At 40.2% G+C, this 22,750-nt stretch overlaps 1 protein-coding gene across 14 annotated transcripts in view; it reads left to right on the forward strand.

Moving 5' to 3' along the window:
• The window catches only part of LOC122793158 (transmembrane protease serine 11D-like), a 971,710-nt gene that overhangs the window by 794,881 nt on the left and 154,079 nt on the right, over window positions 1-22,750 (forward strand). For all 14 annotated transcript variants that reach the window (XM_044060954.1, XM_044060958.1, XM_044060960.1 and 11 more), the window contains one exon: window positions 3,678-3,843. In XM_044060954.1, the coding sequence (XP_043916889.1) occupies window positions 3,678-3,843 (166 nt within the window). The remainder of the gene's footprint in view (window positions 1-3,677; window positions 3,844-22,750) is intronic.

Consider the following 22,750-nt stretch of genomic DNA (forward strand, 5'->3'; position numbering starts at 1 on the left):
AAATAGTTCTATGGTTGCTATAGAAATTCTGCATAGTGAACATTTAGTCCAGAAATTTCTTTAAGACACCTAAGCAAAATGCAGTTTTGAAAAATTTTTAGAAAAGAAGTAAGCTATTTCTAGAAATTATCCAAGAAATGGGAGGCTGATCAAAAATAATAATAATTCATGGCCATCTCTGGTGGCATAGAGTGATAATGCTATAACTACAATGCAGATGATCTGAATTTAAGTTAGAGGCTTGTGCACCTGACAGAGCTGGCAGGGGATGATGGGTGTGCCCATCCTGGAGAAATAACAGGGTACAGCCAGCTGACCCACAGTCCCTCAGAGGAAGGGTGATAATACAAATAAATGCACAGTGTGGATAAGTATTAGTGTCGTTAAACTATAACCTAGTAACAGGATTCATCACTGGTGTGTGAAAATGTGATCTCACTTGAAGAAGGCATTTTGGATCTCAGGGGTGATATGTATTGCACATTCCTCCATCAAGGGACAGTATAAGTCCATTACAAAAATGTCATCATTGCTGTGATGTCGACAAGAGAATAAAGCAGCTGAATCACTACCTGAACAATATCCCCCTCCAGTTCTCCCATCTTGATCTTAAGTTACATTTCCAGGTGTGGGAAAGAATGAGATGTGTTCCATTGGGAAAAGGCTTCATGACTGACAAACATGGAGGCAGAAAACACATAAAAATGACAGCAAAACTAATTCATGCCACAACTGTGTAGAATGTATAATGACTGTAAATCTTCAAACAGATTTTCAAGTTTGTCATTAATGTTGATACATTTAAAAATGCCATCTCATGCTCAAATGTGGCCCTAAGCAGAGCAATGGAGCAGGGTCCCACCCCAGCAGCCATGCCAGTGTTCCACTACTTAGCTGTCTTCCCCCAACTGCTATAAGCACTGCTCAAAACTGCCAGTGTGTACACTATGTTATTTTTTACTTTGGAAATGACTGCAGATATATTGAGTTTGGCCAGGCCATTAGGAAACTTCCCCTACACTTTTCAATGAGTGTGCTAGTATCTTTTATATCCTCATGACCTACCACCAACTCAGGCAGATGAAGCCTCTTAATGGCTAAGCCGAAGGATAACACTGTCAGGAGTGCAACACCCCACCCCCCTATGCTGCACTGCTGTGTCAGTAATGCATCTATCTACCCAGTATGGGAATAGAACCCACAGGCTTCTGTACCAAAGGCAAGTGTGCTACCTGTTGTGCCACTAACACTACTTTAGAATTTTATAACATAATCAGTGAAGATTATTGGTTAAAACAAAACAGTTGCACATTAAAAACAGACTTAGCATGAGCAACAGTAAACTTCTTTTCCCTTGAGGCTCATATTAATTGAAAATGCAGTGAAACTAACAATCATTAAAAACATACCTGGCCATTGGTTGAGTAGGTGTACCTTGGTCCCCAGACTGTTTTCAAACCATGGGCACCCTGCATAAATTTTAGGACCATACATAACCGCATGTGTTAATTCACCTTCCTGATCATTTTATAATTATTTCTTGTTTAATATAGAAACATGTTTTGTTTAAAACAACAATTGTTACAGTACAGTTTAAATTTGTAGTTTTGAATATATTTTTCCAGTAAGCAGTGAAACAAAATATATGAACCAATAATCGCAAACGTACCCATTTCAAAACATTTCAACCAACTCTAATGACTGTAGTGTTCAGTAATTACCAGTGGCAGTTGTTGTTGAGGATTAAGGCTCATGCCTCTTGTAACCAAGGTACAGGGTTTAAGCCTGAGAAAGTTACTTAGTTAACTAATCTGCCCTCTGTAATTAGAGCATTTCACACACACACACGCACACACACACACACACACACACACACACACACACACACACACACACACACACGCACACACACACACACACTTCTCTCTGTACCTACAAAAATATTTGGAGAAGTGTACTTTCAAGCAGACATGACTGGCTGCTTGTGTTATGGAGTAAAAATCTCAAAGAGTTCAGGAAGTGTTCTGTGCAGCAATCAAATCTCATGTGTTTGTTGTCTTAAATCTCTTTGGCTGGATCAGTGAAACATCTTAAAGCAGCGGGTCTGTGTTCATTTTGTTCAGCAGTCTCACATCTTAAAGCAGCAGGGCAGGTGCCAGCAAGTATTTAAGTAGGAAAACATTTTTTATTAAATTAATGTTGTGGCTGCCGCCCACCAGCACTGGGCCTAGGCAACTGCCTAGGTTGTCTAGTGGTGGATCTGGCCCTGGTTGATCTTATAGTCCATTGGTAATGCACATGAAAATAAGTGCATACAAATGTAAATACAGCATATTTATTTATTAAGGCTCTTTAAAATAAGGGGGTATAACATAATAGTATATAGTAATAATAGAGTAGTCTTACCTTTAAGAGGACATTGTCACTGCAGAGTGTTTATAATGTGAAGATCAAGTAAATATTAGTTAAGTAAACCTTTTAAAGAATGTGTGCCTTGTATCTCAACCCTGTTATCCAGCCTTTACTGACAATATGTGTACTGAAGCAGTATATACATATATAACATTGCTCATAACAGGACAGCAAGATATCTATATCACAGATTGAAGTGGACGCATAAATCATTGACTGAACTGCCACAATCATTACATTTCCAGATACTTTTGTGGAAGGAGGCAGTAACTAAATAGTCCAAAAAATAAACATGAAACTGCACAAGCAGAATAAGGTTTAAGTTGAAAAAAGGAAATTTTGTCATTAATGTACTGTATTAGTGGTGAGAGGTGCCTACACATTCCTAGAGACCAGAAAAGTTACTTATGTAGAAAAGCTGCAAGAAAGACTGTCTGAAATGTTTCAAAAATATGTATTGACATAATACAATACAGAACTCTAATCTTTGCCTGAATACCATGCGTCTTCATTTCATCCGGCAAAATAGAACACCACGCATGTATACCTCTGTCCTGCTCTTTCTTTCTCTCTCCTTCTCTATCCCAGTCTCTCACAAACTCACACACATGCACACACACACACACACACACACACACACACACACACACACACACACACACTTCACAAGATAAAGTTGAAAAAATAATTGTCAAAGACTGAAACAGAAACAAAATCTGTATGGTAAAATGAGGCTGGAGCTATATGAAAGGTTATAAAAGTATCATTTACAGAAGTTTCATGTCACTCATTCAGCTCACTGACTTCATACTCAAAGTTAGTCTGAGGTTACCCTGAAAATTTTCTAGCAATGTCTAAGCTGACAGATCAGAGGTGGAGTAGGATTTTTCCAAGAATGCACTGGGGAGATAAAACTGGCAAACAAAACATGTCTTTGCTCCCTGACTTCAATGTAAAGACAAGTTTGCTCTTTGCTTGCTTTAGATGAAACATTTCCTGCAGAGAAGTATGTGTTTTTGCATAATTTTAAGAGAAAGTGGTCATCTATTCCATCCTGATAAGGAAAGGAACTGAAATACTAGAGTTGTATTGCATTTAATGTGAGGCACCTAGTTTTTAAGCACAGACTGAAGCTATCTTCATTAAATTTAGACTTGCTACACAGTTTTACCATTTGAACATTGTGTTTTGTAGTGTACTTTAAGATGTTTTAACAAAATAAAAATACTTGACTCTGCTTGTAACGCTTTTGGGGTTTGTTATAGCTTGTGGAAAAAGAAGTCTTACGTTCTCTAGCAAGATTGTAGGAGGAACAGCAGCAATGAGTGGGGAATGGCCTTGGCAAGTTAGCCTTCATCTCACGTCCCATGTATGTGGTGCTTCCATTATCAGCAATAACTGGCTTGTCACCGCAGCTCACTGCTTTCAAAAGTAAGTTATTAAACAAAAATACCTAAAAAGTAAGGTTTATTCATATATTTAACATAATAAAGAAGTGAAATTATCACCTAACCAATCTTAGCATTTTTTTTTATAAATCTTGGTAAGGGAATGATCAAATTACTTGCATCGAATGTACTACTGTATAAATATTTTGTTTGTTTACACATATACATATTGCTCAGAATTTCTTATGAAGGATTTGAGAAAAGTTAGAATTATCATATAAGAAATTATTTTATTTTATTTTCAATAGCACTTATAAACAAGTACAAAATTTCTAATTAACTCACAAATGAAAATGGAAATGCTTCAGAAGTGATTTCTAAGCAAACAGTTTAAATAATTTCAGATTATGTATCCCCCCAAAAAGATGAAAGCAACAAAATGTTAGTTCAGCAAGACTTCTGTTTTTGGCTTACTGATGCTTCTACTGTATACTTAGGCATGGAATTGAATATTCTAGGCAAAGACATCAAAGAATTTAAAGAAATACTGCAGGCACCTGAGAGCTAGCAAAACCAACTATAAAATTTAGTGTTATGGCAGCAACTGCCCTGTAAAACAAATTCATCTGACATTCAATAAGAATTGTAGTTTTAAGGGTTAATTAAAAGCACACTGCATTATATATCCCATTCCTCCCCTTAAAGTAAATGGTTACATTTATACAACCAAATATAGGTGTACAGTACTTTACACTGTACTATATTATACTATACTATACTAAACACTGGGGATGTCAATTGACATATATATATCATCTAAGATATGTGCAGGTTCAACAACTGGGTATAAATTAATGATTATCAGACATGCATATTAGAAAAAAACACAATAAATACACAGCATCAGTAACTCAGAGATTACAGTCACAGCAATTAACGTAGCACTGTAGAATGACCAGGCTCAACTCCAAATGTAGAAAAATGTAGAAAAATTACTTTTTAATGCACAATAAACACTTTAACTGTATCACTGCATTTTTGTCCAAACATGGATTTCATCAGATGTACAGCAATGAAAAATCCCACCAGTTTAAATACCCTTTTACCCACAATTCAGCCACCAATTAATTACATTCAAAAACTTAATAATCATCCTTTCATCAATTAAATCTAACAAGCTGAAGAAACACACATTACTAAACCATTCAATAGTGAATATAAAAAAAAAATACTTATCCAAATTTTATTAAAAATGTAATTAAAACTATATAAATGGATGCTAGCAATGTTAAAAATTTTGAAAATGTATTTATGCCAAACATATCAGATAGAATAAAAGTCCAAAACAGATAAAAAATCAAATTAAGGTACACCTATCTTCATCCTGTGAACAAAGAACTCCATCTAGTGTTGAAAAATATGCATTATAACCACAACTTTCCTAGAATTCAAAAGCTTCTTCTTTTTGGCTTTTCTCGGTTAGGGGTCGCCACAGCGGAACTTCAGTCCGCTAATGATTGGCAGTAGATTTTTACGGTGCCAAGGTGCCAGCCCAATGCCCATTCATGCATGTCTTTCGAACGCCACTCGACCACGGGGAGGACATGCAGACTCCACACAGAAGGCGCTCCAGCTGAGAATCGAAAGGGAGAACCGCTTGCTATGAGGCGATAATGCTACAAAAGCTAAAAAATGCATAATAAAAATGCTTCATGAAAATAATCAAAGTTAAAAAATGTGAAATGGAGTTCTTAGTTCATAGGATGTAAATAGATGTACTTTAATTTTAATCTGTATTTATTTTGCAACTTTTATTCGATCTGATATATAGTTTTAATTACATTTTTAATAAAACTTGGATAAGTATTTTATTTTTTTGATATTCATTATTTATCACATGGTTTATTAATGTGTGCTTCATCATCTTGTTCGATTTAATTGATAGAAGGGTAATTAACTTTTTGCATGTGATTAATTGGTGATTGAATTGTGGGTAAAAGGGTATTTAATCTGGTGGGATTTTACATTGCTCTACATCTGATAAAGTCCATGTTTGGATGAAAATGTGGTGATACAGCTGAAGCATTTATGGTGCATTAAAATGTGTTTTTTTCTACATCTAGACTAGAGCCTGGTCCTTCTACAGTGTTATTTGTTTGTTTACAGGTCGCTACACTTAGGTTCATAGGTTCATAGGTTGGTACTAGGCTATCGGCCCTAAGACCTATGCAAGCCTAGCCATAACAATTCCCTGGAAATTTTTTCCCACAGTATCTATTCTCTGGGCCCCTGACTAGCAGGGTGACTGACATGATCCCCGGGGTGAATTTCCTTTCTCCCATCCAATCATCAAGATTCCTTTTGAAGAGGGCCAATGAGGTGCTCTGCTTGACATGTATGGGCAGTCTTTTCCAGAGTATGGGGAGTCTCTGGGTCAGGAACCTATCCCTCCAGCATGTTTTGTTCAATGTGATGATAAGGTTTAGATCCCTGGAGCATGTGGCTCTGAGGGATTGGGATTTCTTTAAGTGGAGCATGTCCAACAGCTCAGGGTTTGACATGGCCTTGTATGTTAAGCAGAGATCACCTCTGAGTAGACGATATGCCACAAAGTATAGCTGGAGTTTTTTTAGACGGTCAGCATATGGCATCTGCTTTAGGCCTGTGATTCTTTTAGTGAGGTATTTCTGTGGCCTTTCCAGCTGTTGCAGATGTCTTGTGAGGTACATCCCAAATGGGGCATTATACTCTATAATGGGTCTAATGAGGGATGAGTACAGTGGGACAATGACCTCCTTTTTTCCTGGATGAAAAACCCTTAGTGATGAGGTGTGCCACGTAGAAGGATTTCCTGACTGTTTTGGCGATGTATTTATCGAAAGTGAGACCACTGTCCACTTGTGTCCCTAAGTCTCTCATCACACTTTTGATGTTTAGTATCCTGCCACCTATGTGGTAGTTCATGGGCACATGTTTTTTTTCCAAAGGGGATTACTATACATTTCTTGGCATTAAGCTTGAGCCCATGGCTCTGGCACCAGGCATCTGTTTCTGTAAGGCCCTTTTGTAGAATATCCACATCATATGGGGATTCAATAATGGCTCCCAGTTTGCAGTCATCTGCAAACAGTTAGCCAGAGTCCCTTAATGTTGGCCTGTACTTCAGAGAAGTAGATGCCAAACAAGAGTTGTCCCAGGACTGAACCCTGAGGTACTCCACTTGTCACTTGTCTGGAGCTGGATTTGGAGTTGGCTACTTTTTCATTCTGAGTTCTGTCAGTAAGCCAGTTGGCAACCCATCGAGTGACGTAGGGATTTATGCCCAACTTAGTAAGTTTATCTATTATTCCAGAGTGGGGGTTGGTGTCGAAGGCCTTGGCGAGGTCCAGATAGGCTGTGTGGACCTCCTTACCCTTGTCCACAGCTCTGGACACCGATTTGAAGAAGTCAATCAGATTCAGGAGACAAGATCAGCCCTTCACAAACCCAAACTGGGTGGGGTCCAGTGTCTGGAGGTTGCCAATGTCTTTGTTTATAAGTTCCATGATAATGTGTTCCATGTCCTTGCAGATCAGGCTTGTCAGACTGATGGGACGGTAGTTCCCGGGATCCAAGGTGGATCCTCCCTTGTGGAGCGGGATAACTGTAGCTGTGCGCCACTCAGTGGGCACGAAGCCTGAGGTGAGGCTATGATTAAACATGACACTTAGGTGGGGTGCCAGTTCATTTTGTAGTTCATGTAGTACACAGCCTGGGATGTCATCTGGTCCCATGGATGCTGTAGTCTTAGCTTTAGAGAGTGCTGTTTCTACCTGTGTGGATGTGATTATCGGAATTTGGCAATCTTTTGGTATTCAGATGGGCCCTTTAGGGGGTGAGAGGGGAGTGAAGTTTGCACTAAATCGATCTGTCAGGTTATTGGCAATATCCTTGGGATCAGTATATTTAATGCAATTCTGTTGTAGTTCATAGCAGATCTGAGCATTGCCATTTAGATTCTTGACATAACTATAGAATGCCTTGTGGTTGTCTTTGGAATCTTTGGCAATTTTATTTTCGTAACTAGCTTTTGAGGATTTTATGAAGGATCTCAGCTTCTTACTGAGGCTGGTGAGGGACTTTTTTGCATCCTGGGATTTTCCTCTTTTCTGCAACAGTTTCTTCCTTCTGTTGTATAGTTTGTTTATAGCAGGGGACCACCAGATTGGCTTCCTTTTTTTGGAGAAGAGCATCTTGGTTCTATTTGGGATGGCACGATTCATGCATGAGTGGATGTGCTCATACAGTGCCTTAGTGTAGGATTCTGCAGTCGAACTTCCAGATCCTGTCTGCGTGGGTGTTGTGAAGTTTATCACTTCTGACTTCAGTAGCATGAAGTTGGCTTTGGAGAAGTTTCTTAAGGAGGTTTCTTTACTGGGGGGTGGGGGTGGGATGTGGATGTCATGGGTGATTTGCTTATGGTCAGACCTGACCAATGAGGGTGTGACCACTGGTGTGGAGCATCTATCTCCCATGTTGGTAATGACCAGGTCTAGGATATTGGAGACCCTGGTGGGACAATAGATTAGATGATCCAGGGCGTTGGAATTTATGAATTCCAAGAACCGTTGGGAAAAGGAGTTGGTACCTGAGTACTTTTCCCAATTAATGGCAGGGTAGCTGAAATCACCTAGTATTAGGGTGTTTGGTTGTATCTTAACATTTTCCACTATGTTTAGGAAGGTGTAGTGAGAATCTTGGGGTATGGTGGGGGATCTGTAGCAAGCTACAATTTGGATTGCAGTCTTACCTAGTGTTATTTGCACCTGGAGAATTTCAGATGCATTGTGTTGGGCAGCTAGCCTGGAGGTGTGAATATCCTTGGTGAGTATGGACACTCCTCCACCTTTAGTGTTTTGGTCTTGGTTTTGTGGCTGAAAAGTGTGGTAAGAATTGTAGCCTGGTATTGCAGGGGTGCTCTCTGGAGCCTTGAACCAGGTCTCAGTCACTGCACAGATATCGATGTTCTCCATTTTTAGGAGTGCCGAGAGAGAGTGCATTTTGAGGTTTAGACTTCTAGCATTGCCAACTTCATTGTTGGTTGGCATTGTTCTTTTTCTGCATGTATTTTCAGCAATTAACATAGATATTTTACAATCACTCTGAAGTGATGCTATCATAGAAGATTTTTGTGTCACATCTGGTAGTTGGCCCACATTGTGCAAGTTGTCACAGTTTAGTCCTGTAGGTGAGGCATTAACTGGTACACAGTCACGATCAATAGTGGCATAAGTCATGCATTCAGTACAGTCTCTTCAATAAGAAGTTGTGACACATTATCAAGTTGTACCTTAATGTCAATTATTCAGTTATTTCAATGCTTTAGGATGGGAACAGTACAGTCTTGTACAAATGTTTTCTATTGCACTGCAATATTAGACCTTATTTTGTATTGACAGCATATGACACTGATGTAGTTGCATGACCATTGGCAACAGCTTCTTGTTGTTCCAAGTGTTTGGCTAAGAGTTTCTCCAGGTCTTGGTGTAGGCAATCTCTTTTAGCTGATCTGTCACAGTAAAGCTTCATTTTTGTTGAACTTCCTGCCATACTAGTCACACATTTGGCATTGCCTCGTATTAATGTAGAACAAAAGATGAAGGCAACTTTGTTCTCATTCTCCTCCCCACCAATAACTGGAGAAGCAAAAGTCCTATGGTTTGAAATACAGCATTTCTGTCTTCAAAAATAGCAAGACTAAAGTCTTGTTTAGAGCTGGTAATGCATTTTTTCGTTGATTTTTCACTGTTTGGATAACTGCCTCAAATTTGAGAACATTCTTAAGATATGTTGAAGTAATGTATTGAAATTCCAAATGATGTCATCATTCACAAAATTCCTCCCATACCCAGCTCCATGGCAGAGTGGTTTGGAGCCCATTGACCCAGATGACTACAGTCAGGCAAGGATGTCAGAAGAGAAACTCTGCATTGCCCACTCACCTGTGTCATGGATGAAGGGGTTGTGCATTGATTAGAGAGGGTAAACCTGTAGGCATAATCATCCCTGGTAGAGACTGGAAAGAACTGTCTGCAATGATTTACATCATAATGCAAGTTGAGGTTGTTTGGAGTAGTCAATCCACTGCATGAGCACATGCAAGTAGTCTTACCTATGAATGCACATGGATGCTGGACAAAATAAGAAAAAAAACTTGAACCACCCCTGATTGCTACCTGAATATTAACCTCCCCCGACCAGCCTTTACCTCGTGCCAGAGAATTAATGAGCCAGTCTATACCAGGCATTTTTGGTTTATGCTTAGAATAAGTCAATAAAGCCTTTGACTCAGGCAGTAATACTCTTTAAGTCCAGTTCTGTGAATCCAATGACAGCAATATTACATTCAGCCCCATTATCCAGTTTACATGTGATAAATGCACTATTTACACACAGCTTTGCAGACATTAATTTTGTGTTGGTACATTTTTTGATGTCCTTCAAGGATGCATCTGCAGTCATAACATATGGGTTGTCCTGCCTCAGGCAGCCCTTCGGTCGGCCGGATTCCAAAGTCTGGGTCTGGCCTCGGTTGATGTCGCACTTTCCCCGACGTCAGAGCGTCTGGGGTATAAAAGCATCAGCCGATGCCATTTTCCTCAGTCTTTCTTGCCGTGCGGTGCCCAAAGCAGAAGCTGTTCGCAAGTGCCGGTCAGTCAGATCCAGTGATTTCAGCTACCGAAGACTTCGAAAAAAGCTAAGTACCCCGATGGGGACTCTTTCTTGCCTCAGCCGATGTCAGACAAAGTAAATAATTGTTTAACTTGTGGGAAACAAATACCTCATAAGGATTTCCATTCTTACTGCCTTCCTTGCTTAGGCCCAGACCACAACGTATCGGCCTGTTTAGCTTGTGCCTCCTTCAACCGATGAACTCTTAGACGTCGGTTGGAGTTTGCAGAGGAATTTTTTGGAGCCGCTTTTGCTTATAAAATGCCGTCGGAGACTCTGACTTCGCATATGGTCAAAAAACGCAAGGAAAAGGACCGACACTCGCGGCCCGAGGTTTCGGCTGAAACCACGGCTAGGCCTACCGCGAGTGTCTCGGTTTCGGCCGAAACCGAGTCCTCGATGATTCCTTCTTCCGAAACCATACTTCCGACCACCGAGGCCCGAGAGGCCCCGGCTGAGTCGGCTTCAGAACTACCTACCGAAACTAGTGTTCAGGAATTGTCCGACACCATACCTTTGGACATTTCTCCCCCTGCACGTGGGGCAGCTAGGCCCCCTGCTTCCATGTCCATTAAGGCCTTTTCAAGGGCTAAAGCTGCCAAACTTTCAAAAGCTTTGCCTGCCAAATCTACCTCCCAGAGGCCTTCCTCTAGTTCACAGATCCTCAGCCTTGCTGAGGACCTTATTTCCTTAATTAGGGATTCACAACCTCACCCAGACAGGGCTTCTCAACCTCCTCCAGACAAAAGGCCCAGGACTGACCCCTCTGATCCACACTCCTCAGATGATTCCACGGATGGATCTGAGTTGTCAGACCACCAGGAAGGGGCTTACTCGCCTTATGAGGATTCAGATGCAGAGGAATCTATTCCTTCGGCCTCCCCTCCTGAAGAGTTTTCCTTTGGTGAGACTCTACACTCCATGAGAGAGCATTTTCAATGGCAAGGTCAGGATTTCTGTGATTCTAGAAAAAGATTAAGGACCTTTTTGCATTTGCCTCAGCATAGGCCCTTAGCTATACCTCCTGTTCTGAATGTAATTGATGATGTGTACAATGATGTCAGTACAGCCCCTGATACTCTCCCTCCGGCCCCTGCCAAACCTGACAGATACTACAGGGTCCCGGATTCTCATTTCCATTTGTATAAAACCCATTCTGCAGACCCAGAAACTATTTCTCAGGGCCCTAAAGGGGTTGTGGCCGCTACTGCCAAAAATCCTCTACCCTCTGACAGAGAGTCTAGAGCTATAGAGAGATGGGGAAAGAAGGTGTATACTTCTGCAACTCTTTCTGTCGAGGCATTAAACTGTCAATTTCAAATGATACAGTACCAGGAGTATTTGTTAGATGAACTGAATAAGAAACTTTCTTCTCCTGAACCCCTAGACCGTAAATCCCTTCAGGATTTGGTACACAACTCACAACAGGTTAGTAATCATTTCTTAAAATGTGGCTATGATGCACTGGAGGCTTCATTTAGATCAGCTATGACTGGGGCAGTTATTCGTAGGCATGCCTGGCTGAAGGAGCAATCTTTGCCAGACCATGTCAAAGCTAAACTCCTGGATGCTCCAATGGAGAAACAAAATTTATTTGGCTCCTCTGCTCAGGAGATCTTAAAAAAGGTTGAAGAAAAGGCAAAATCTGTGCAAACAGTTAAAGATTTCCTGCAAGTTCAACCACCGAGATTCAGCAGAAACTGGCCTACTAAGAATTGGTCCTTTCCAGACTTGGACAGAGCCCAGAAAGGCAGGAACAGGCGCCCTAGAGGCAGAGGTCAATCGAAGGGCTCCTACAGAGGCCGTCAGTGGCAGCCTGCCAACTAGAGGAGTAGTGCAACAGCAACAACAACAACTACTACACCAGGACAGGGTCAATGACTTAACTCTGATTCCGCCTACCAGGGATCAACTGGAAGCACCCTTGGGCGGAATGCTGGCTTTATTCTCAAAAAACTGGCATTATATCACAAAGGATGCATGGACACTGCAAATAATAGACAAAGGATACAGGTTCCACTTCCACACTTTGCCAAAAAGAGGCAGAATGCCAAACCTTCCACCAAATCAGAGGGCAGAGGCTTTAAAACAAATCAGCAATTTACTTCAGATGAAAGCTATAGAAAAGGTACCATGTTCAGAACAAGGCCAAGGATTTTACTCCAGACTATTCCTTGTACCAAGAAAGGAAAATCAATGGAGGCCTATTCTCGACCTGTTCGCACTGAACACTTATCTCATTGTGCCAAAATTCAAAATGCTGACCCTACAGCAACTTCTTCCCATGTTGGGCAAGGAGTATTGGCTGGTGACTCTAGATCTCAAGGAGGCATACCTGCACGTCCCTATTCGACCAAACTGCAGAAGACACCTCAGATTTCTTGCAGGATCAGAGCATTATCAATTCTCAGCATTGCCCTTTGGCTTATCTACTGTGCCCAGAGTATTCACGAAATGCCTGGCATCAGTAATTGCACTTTGCAGACTACAGGGAATTCAAATTTACCCATACCTGGACGACTGCCTAATACAAGCGGACAACAAGGAAAATTTGATAAAGGACTTGGCCTATGCCATACACCTGCTACAGACCTTGGGATACACAGTCAACATCCAAAAGTCAAGACTAGTACCATCCCAAAGGATAACCTTTTTGGGTGCAGATCTGGACACAACCACCCAAATGGCCTTTCTCACAGAAGAAAAACAAAAACAACTTCCAGATTACTTCATGATTCTGACAAGACAAACTCAGCTTACTGCAAGGAAAATCCTGCAGGCCCTGGGTTACATGGCATCCTGCATAATTCTAATACCGCATGCCAGGCTGCATATGAGGAAATTACAATGGTACCTCCGGAGTGTATGGTCTCAGCACAGTCACAGTTTAGAAACCCTGATACCAATCATTCCATGCCTTCAAAAGGAATTCCTGTGGTGGGCTCAGGCCTGCCAGTCCAACAGAGGGTTGCCTTTCAACAAACCAAAACCAAGTCAGACCATCACCACGGATGCCTCAGACCAAGGATGGGGAGCGCACATGGAGGACAAATGTATCCAAGGCCTATGGCCTCAAGGACAGCTAAGCATGCACATAAACCAAAAGGAAATGCTGGCAGTGAGGCATGCAATCGAGGCATTCAAACCCTTCCTCCAACAAGGACACCTGCTAATAAGGACAGACAACACCACAGTCATGTGGTACATAAACAAGCAGGGAAGCACACATTCTTACCCTCTATGCCGGATGGCTATGAATCTGTGGGAACTATGCCTGAATCTCAATATCCAACTACAGGCCCAATTCGTGCCAGGGAAAGAAAATGCACTGGCGGACAGCTTAAGCAGAACTACCATGGATGCACACGAATGGATGCTGCACCCAGACATCTTCCAACTCATAGCAAAGACATGGGGAATGCCGGAGATAGATTTGTTCGCCTCCCCACTCAATCATCAACTGAAGACATTCTGCTCAAGGACATACCACCCACAAGCTTGGAGGGTGGACTCTCTCTCTTTCAGCTGGAAAGCCCTAACAGTATATGCCTTCCCACCTCTCCCATTGATGTACAAGGTTCTACTGAAGATCACGGAGGAACAGCCAAAAGTGATACTAATAGCTCCGGACTGGCCAAGACAACACTGGTATCCATTATTGAGAAGCATGTCTCAGGCAAAATCATGGCCTCTCCCCTTATGGCCTCTTCTTCTGACGCAGAACAATTTCAAGACCCTGCATCCCAACTTGAAAACATTGCAGCTAACTGCCTGGAAAATTCCTTAAATCCCAATCAAACTGTTTTATCTCAGAGGGTGAAGGACATTATCCTGGAGGCTCGCAGGCCTTCCACAAGGAAGACATACTCAGCTAAATGAAAGAGATTTCTCATTTGGAGCACATCAAAGGGCACAGATGTCACAGTGGCAAACCTAACACATATCCTAGAATACTTAGCAGAATTGTTCCACAATGGCCTGTCCTATTCTTCCATTAAGATTCATGCTTCAGCAATTTCAGCAGAATACAATGTGGATCCACCTATCTTCTCACACCCTCTCCTCAGGCAATTTCTGAGAAGGATCAAAAATATTAAACCTCCAAGAAGACCCCCTCTACCTGCCTGGGATCTCAACTTTGTGCTGGAGAAACTGACACTACCTCCTTTTGAACCAGCAGCATCAGCGGATCTACAGTTTCTATCTTGGAAAACTGCATTTCTTCTGGCAATCACTTCATCAAGAAGAGTATCTGAGTTACAAGCATTAATGGCAGTGCAGCCTTTTCTTATTTTCCACCAGGACAGGATGTCACTAAGAACCAATCCTACTTTTATGCCAAAGGTGGTATCTAGGGTATCCTTGAACCAAGCTATTCACTTGCCTACGTTCTTCCCTAATCCACAGAATAGAGGGGGAAAACTTTTGCACACCCTGGATATACACAGACAACTACGCTACTACTTGGACAGAACAAAAACTAGCAGAAAAACTGACCAACTTTTTGTAGCATATGCAACTGGGATGCAAGGAAGAGCAATTTCCAAACAGACAATTTCAAAATGGATAGGAAATTGCATTCGATTTTGCTACTCCTTTCATGGCAAGACAGTTCCTGAAAATATCAGGCCTCACTCCACAAGGGCCACGGCCACCACTACAGCCTTCCTACGAGGGGTGGCTACCAAGGACATTTTAGAAGTTGCTACTTGGAGCTCCGTGCATACATTTGCCAAGCATTACAATCTACCTTTATACTCTAGATCCAGAGCAGGGTTTGCAACTGCAGTCCTGCAGGGGATCTTAACTACACCATCCTTTTCTTAGTACCTCCTCCCCCAGATTGGCTATGGTATTCTACCCATATGTTATGACTGCAGATGCATCCTTGAAGGACATAGTACAGTTTTGTACCTACCATAAATGTAGATGTCCGATAGGTATGCATCTGCAGCCAGGATTACCCTCCCTCCTTCCCCTCTGTGGTATTCCTAGGGTGCTTACCCCTCTTTTAGCTAGCTGGGGGAATCTATTATGGTGTATTTGTTTGTTTATACATGTATATAATTTGCAAATGTTTGGAACTTTTCAGCATTTATCCAAATTTAGCCTTCCTAGAGGGCACCTGGCATCTGGGGCAAGAAAAACTGAGGAAAATGGCATCGGCTGATGCTTTTATACCCCAGACGCTCTGACGTCGGGGAAAGTGCGACATCAGCCGAGGCCAGACCCAGACTTTGGAATCCGGCCGACCGAAGGGCTGTCTGAGGCAGGACAACCCATATGTTATGACTGCAGATGCATACCTATCGGACATCTACATTTATGGTAGGTACAAAACTGTACTTTCTTTTGCATCCACTGAAGAAATCATATATACAGTCTAAACACTCAAATCTGTTTCACAAACAAGTAATTCTCTACTTTAATTATAGTGAATAATTCAGGTCGATCATCAGTTCTGTTTGCATCAATCTCTTGAGAAATATTTTTCTGCTCCCCCCCTGTTTTTCTCAACTTGAATAACTGAGAAAAATAAAAACTCTGAGCACACGCCTTACACCCGTAGTAACACATGACTTGTTAATTGTGCTGATAACCAAACCTACAACAAAATGGCACCAAATGTGTTGCATGCTGCTTTAACTGCATCATTAAACTTACATATAACTATAGCTTTCTTTGCTGCCATACTGTTTGAAATATTTTTCACACTGCATTTTGCCTTGACAGTATAATTCTTCTGAGTAGCAATAGACTTTAGCTTCATTTTAATTAAGCACACATCCAAGTCTTCTGCAAGCTCTTTCCTCTATTTATTAACTATATCTGCTGTTCTACACAGTGTCATCTTTGTTCCACAGACAACTCTGCCTGCCAATAAAAAAATCACAGTCTTTGGCTCTATGACTTAATTCAGTTACACAAGCCATCAATTGTTTCTTGTGAGTCCCAGTTTCAAGGCAATAACAAATGGTGAATATTTGATAAGTTCCTTTGGGGATCATAACTTTTGTGTAAGGTATCTTATCAGACTGATTTGTTATTAAGATTAAATGTATTCATAGCTCTCAACTTTTCATATCCAAAATGTAGAATATTACCTCTCAAACAAATGGCAAAATTTATGGACCACAAACTAACAATTTCAACCCGGAAGCTCAAAGCATGGTTAAAATGCATTACTTTATATTTACAAACTTTCTTTTGATGAACTACTATGATTTGATATTAATTACCATATATATTGGTTAAAAAAATCTTAGCAATGAATGTGTGATGGACATTTTCAATGTGAAACAGCATGAAGTACGGAATTTTCAGACTAAGCTAGATGAATGTTCCTCATACTGACATACAGTTTAGAGGTATAGCAGTACCTTCATTGGACTGTCTTCTGCCACATGAAGGAAAGTTGCTGCTTGGATCTCATTACTTTTCTCAGACAAACAGTAAACAATGCATGTCTGTACAAATTGCTTTTAACTTTCTGTCAAGTTATCATGAGCAGCCAAAGACACTGGCAGAGTGAGTAGCACAATGAATGCCATGGCAATACTTCAGCATCTAAAGACAAAAGGAAAAGGTAGATTGATCAAAAAGTCCAGAGTCATTTCTTTGTTTGAAAGTAATGGTGACTTTTTCATTTGATGAAATAGTTAATTTCTGCTTCTGGCAATGTCGTGCAGCTTACTGCTGTTTATTTATTTATTTATTTATTTATGTCCTTACTTATTTTGTATTTCTTGTTTTGGTGCATGTTTGACGGTTTCATTTTTGTTTTGTGTTTAATGACATTTATCAGTTTGTATCAGCATGCCATGATTAGTAGTAACATTTCTTGATTGAACTAGCAGTAATTTTGCTTATTAAAGTGGATATAGGCATTTTTGTCTAAAACTTGAAGCTGCAATAGAGCTTATATTCAGTAGTGAAAGAAAGATCAGGTTGAGAAAGCTCTGGAGTTATTGTGAGCATTTTTTAATTGTTAGTGGCTGTTAACAAGTTTAAAGAGCTTAAGACATTTACAAAGGATGGCTGTGAATTGTAATTATTGTATGATGTCATTGCCACATGACCATATAATGATAAGTCACTTCATCCTATGCTTAGAGCTTATTTTTCATACAGAGATGATCTTTCATGTACCCTAGACTTACTATTTAAAAGAAAAAGTGTCATTATTGCTACACTGTTATGAGAAAAATGATTATCAGAATTCATAAATGAAGTAGATAGGAATAAATAGAAAGGAATGTTTTGCAATAGGTTCATAGGTTCATAGGTTGATACTAGGCTACCTGCCCTAGGTCATTTATAAGCCTAGCCAGAGTGTGTTTGGCTTTTGCCACCCTTTTAGATTAGTAGACTGTACCTTTGAATAGTAGGTCACAGAAGATAGCCCTTTTAAGGTTAGTTTACTGTGCTTCTGTCTAGCAGGGACACGGAAGAGAACCCCGGGGTAAACTTATGATCTCCCATCCACTCGTCAGGATTTCTCTTGAAGAGGGTCAGTTCTGCCTTGGTCGAAGGGGCCCGGGGTGGGGATATTGTAATGACGTAAATTTTAAATTTCCCTGGGATCAGTATTTTTGCCTCTTTTTCCCTAGCAAACCAAACTTAGGCCTTGTGTTTTTTGGATTTTGCAATTTTTTTTTGTTTTGGGGTTTATAAGGGTTCCCTTTTATGGTTAATTTTGATCCTTTTCCTTTTCGAAACAGGTTGTAGCAGGGGACCACCAGATTGGCTTCCTTTTTTTGGAGAAGAGCATCTTGGTTCTATTTGGGATGGCACGATTCATGCATGAGTGGATGTGCTCATGCAGTGCCTTAGTGTAGGATTCTGCAGTCGAACTTCCAGATCCTGTCTGCGTGGGTGTTGTGAAGTTTGTCACTTCTGACTTCAGTATAATGAAGTTAGCTTTGGAGAAGTTTTTTAAGGAGGTTTCCTTACTGGGGGGTGGGGGTGGGATGTGGCTGTCAAGGGTGATTTGCTTATGGTCAGACCTGACCAATGAGAGGGTGACCACTGGTGTGGAGCATCTATCACCCATGTTGGTAATGACCAGGTCTAGGATATTGGAGCCCCTGGTGGGACAATGGATTAGTTGATCCAGGGCATTGGAATTTATGAATTCCAAGAACCGTTGGGAAAAGGAGTTGATACCTGAGTAGTTTTCCCAATTAATGGCAGGGTAGTTGAAATCACCTAGTATTAGGGTGTTTGGTTGTATCTTAATATTTTCCAGTATGTTTAGGAAGGTGTAGTGAGAATCTTGGGGTATGGTGGGGGATCTGTAGCAAGCTACAATTTGGATTGCAGTCTTACCTAGTGTTAGTTGCACCTGGAGAATTTCAGATGCATTGTGTTGGGCAACTAGCCTGGAGGTGTGAATATCCTTGGTGAATATGGACACTCCTCCACTTTTAGTGTTTCGGTCTTGGTTTTGTGGCCGAAAAGTGTGGTAAGAATTGTAGCCTGGTATTGCAGGGGTGCTCTCTGGAGCCTTGAACCAGGTCTCAGTCACTGCACAGATATTGATGTTCTCCATTTTTAGGAGTGCCTCGAGAGAGTGGATTTTGAGGTTTAGACTTCTAGCATTGCCAACTTCATTGTTGGTTGGCATTGTTCTTTTCCTGCATGTATTTTCAGCAATTAACATAGATATTTTACAATCACTCTGAAGTGATGCTATCATAGAAGAGTTTTGTGTCACATCTGGTAGTTGGCCCACATTGTGCAAGTTGTCACAGTCTAGTCCTGTAGGTGAGGCATTAACTGGTACACAGTCACAATCAATAGTGGCATAAGTCATGCATTCAGTACAGTCTTTTCAATAAGAAATTGTGACACATTATCAAATTGTACCTTAAAGTCATTTAGTCAGTTATTTCAATGCTTTAGGATGGGAACAGTACATTCTTGTACAAATGTTTTCTATTGCGCTGCAATATTAGTCCTTATTTTGTATTGACAGCATATCACACTGATGTATTTGCATGACCATTGGCAACAGCTTCTTGTTGTTCCAAGTGTTTGGCTAAGAGTTTCTCCAGGTCTTGGTGTAGGCAATGTCTTTTAGCTGATCTGTCACAGTAAAGCTTCATTTTTGTTGAGCTTCCTGCCATACTAGTCACACATTTGGCATTGCCTCGTATTAAAGTAGAACAAAAGATGAAGGCAACTTTGTTCTCATTCTCCTCCCCACCAATAACTGGAGAAGCAAAAGTCCTATGGTTTGAAATAGAGCATTTCTGTCTTCAAAAATAGCAAGACTAAAGTCTTGTTTAGAGCTAGTAACGCATTTTTTCATTGATTTTTCACTGTTTGGATAACTGTCTCAAATTTGAGAACATTCTTAAGATATGTTGAAGTAATGTATTAAAATTCCAAGTGATGTCATCATTCACAAAATTCCTCACATACCCAGCTCCATGGCAGAGTGGTTTGGAGCCCTATGACCCAGATGACTACAGTCAGGCAAGGATGTCAGAAGAGAAACTCTGCATTGCCCACTCACCTGTCTCATGGATGAAGGGGTTGTGCATTGATTAGGGAGGATAAACCTGTAGGCATAATCATCCCTGGTAGAGACTGGAAAGAACTGTCTGCAATGATTTACATCATAATGCAAGTTGAGGTTGTTTGGTGTAGTCAATCCACTGCATGAGCACATGCAAGTAGTCTTACCTATGAATGCACATGGATGCTGGACAAAATAAGAAAAAAAACTTGAACCACCCCTGATTGCTACCTGAATATTAACCTCCCCCGACCAGCCTTTACCTCGTGCCGGAGAATTAATGAGCCAGTCTATACCAGGCATTTTTGGTTTATGCTTAGAATAAGTCAATAAAGCCTTTGACTCAGGCAATAATACTTTTTAAGTCCAGTTCTGTGAATCCACTGACAGCAATATTACATTCAGCCCCAGTATCTAGTTTACATGTGATAAATGCACTATTTGCACACAGCTTTGCAGCCATTAATTTTGTGTTGGTACATTTGTTGTTCTTTTGCATCCACTGAAGAAATCATATACACAGTCTAAACACACAGATCTGTTTCACAAACAAGTAATTTTCTACTTTAATTGTAGTGAATAATTCAGGTCGATCATCAATTCTGTTTGCATCAATCTCTTGAGAAATATTTTTCTGCTCCCCCCCTGTTTTTCTCAACTTGAATAACTGAGAAAAATAAAAACTCTAAGCACACGCCTTACACCGGCAGTAACACATGACTTGTTAATTGTGCTGATAACCAAACCTACAACAAAATGGCACCAAATGTGTTGCATGCCGCTTTAACTGCATCATTAAACTTACATATAACTATAGCTTTCTTTGCTGCCATACTGTTTGAAATATTTTTCACACTGCATTTTGCCTTAACAGTATAATTCTTCTGAGTAGCAATAGACTTTAGCTTCATTTTAATTAAGCACACATCCAAGTCTTCTGCAAGCTCTTTCCTCTATTTATTAACTATATCTGCTGTTCTACACAGTGTCATCTTTGTTCCACAGACAACTCTGCCTGTCAATAAAAAAATCGCAGTCTTTGGCTCTATGACTTAATTCAGTTACACAAGCCATCAATAGTTTCTTCTGAGTCCCAGTTTCAAGGCAATAACAAATGGTGAATATATGGTAAGTTCTTTTGGGGATCATAACTTTTGTGTAAGGTATCTTATCAGACTGATTTGTTATTAAGATTAAATGCATTCATAGTTCTCAACTTTTCATCTCCAAACTGTAGAATATTACCTCTCAAACAAATGGCAAAATTTATGGACCACAAACTAACAATTTCAACCCGGAAGCTCAAAGCATGGTTAAAATGTATTACTTTATATTTACAAACTTTATTTTGATGAGCTACTATGATTTGATATTAATTACCATATATATTGGTTAAAAAAATCTTAGCAATGAATGTCTGATGGACATTTTCAATGTGAAACAGCATGAAGTACGGAATTTTCAGACTAAGCTAGATGAATGTTCCTCATACTGACATACAGTTTAGAGGTATAGGAGTACCTTTATTGGGCTGTCTTCTGCCACATGAAGGAAAGTTGCTCATTACTTTTCTCAGACAAACTGTAAACAATGCATGTCTGTACAAATTGCTTATAACTTTCTGCCAAAGTTATCATGAGCAGCCAAAGACACTGGCAGAGTGAGTAGCAAAATGAATGCCATGGCAATACTTCAGCATCTAAAGACAAAAGGAAAAGGTAGATTGATCAAAAAGTCCAGAGTCATTACTTTGTTTGAAAGTAATGGTGACTTTTTCATTCGATAAAATAGTTCATTTCTGCTTCTGGCAATGTCGTGCAGCTTACTGCTGTTTATTTATTTATTTATTTACGTCCTTACTTATTTTGTATTTCTTGTTTTGGTGCATGTTTGACGGTTTCATTTTTGTTTTGTGTTTAATGGCATTTATCAGTTTGTATCAGCATGTCATGATTAGTAGTAACATTTATTGAGTGAACTAGCAGTAATTTTGCTTATTAAAGTGGATATAGGCATTTTTGTCTAAAACTTGAAGCTGCAATAGAGCGTATATTCAGTAGTGAAAGAAAGATCAGGTTGAGAAAGCTCTGGAGTTATTGAGAGCATTTTTTAATTGTTAGTGGCTGTTAACAAGTTTAAAGAGCTTAAGACATTTACAAAGGATGGCTGTGAATTGTAATTATTGTGTGATGTCATTGCCATACTGACCATATAATGATGTCACTTCATCCTATGCTTAGAGCTTATTTTTCATACAGAGATGATCTTTCATGTACCCTAGACTTACTATTTAAAAGAAAAAGTGTCATTATTGCTACATTGTTATGAGAAAAATGATTATCAGAATTCATAAATGAAGTGGATAGGAACAAATAGAAAGGAATGTTTTGCAATAGGTTCATAGGTTGATACTAGGCTATCTGCCCTAGGGCATTTATAAGCCTAGCCAGAGTGTGTTTGGCTTTTGCACCCTTTTAGATTAGTAGACTGTACCTTTGAATAGTAGGTCACAGAAGATAGGTTCATAGGTTCATAGGTTCATAGGTTCATACTAGGCTATCTTCCCAAGGGCATTTATAAGCCTAGCCCATAGTCATGTGGCTTTCGCCACCCCTTTAGTTTGAATAAAAACTATGCCTATCATTTTTCTGTGCCTCTGTCAAGCAGTGACACTGAAGTAATCCCTGGGGTATATCTGCGATCTCCCATCCATTGG

This window comes from Protopterus annectens, chromosome 2.part0 (assembly GCF_019279795.1).
Source record: "Protopterus annectens isolate FY-2018-M chromosome 2.part0, PAN1.0, whole genome shotgun sequence".
Classification (NCBI taxonomy): Eukaryota; Metazoa; Chordata; order Ceratodontiformes; family Protopteridae; genus Protopterus; species Protopterus annectens.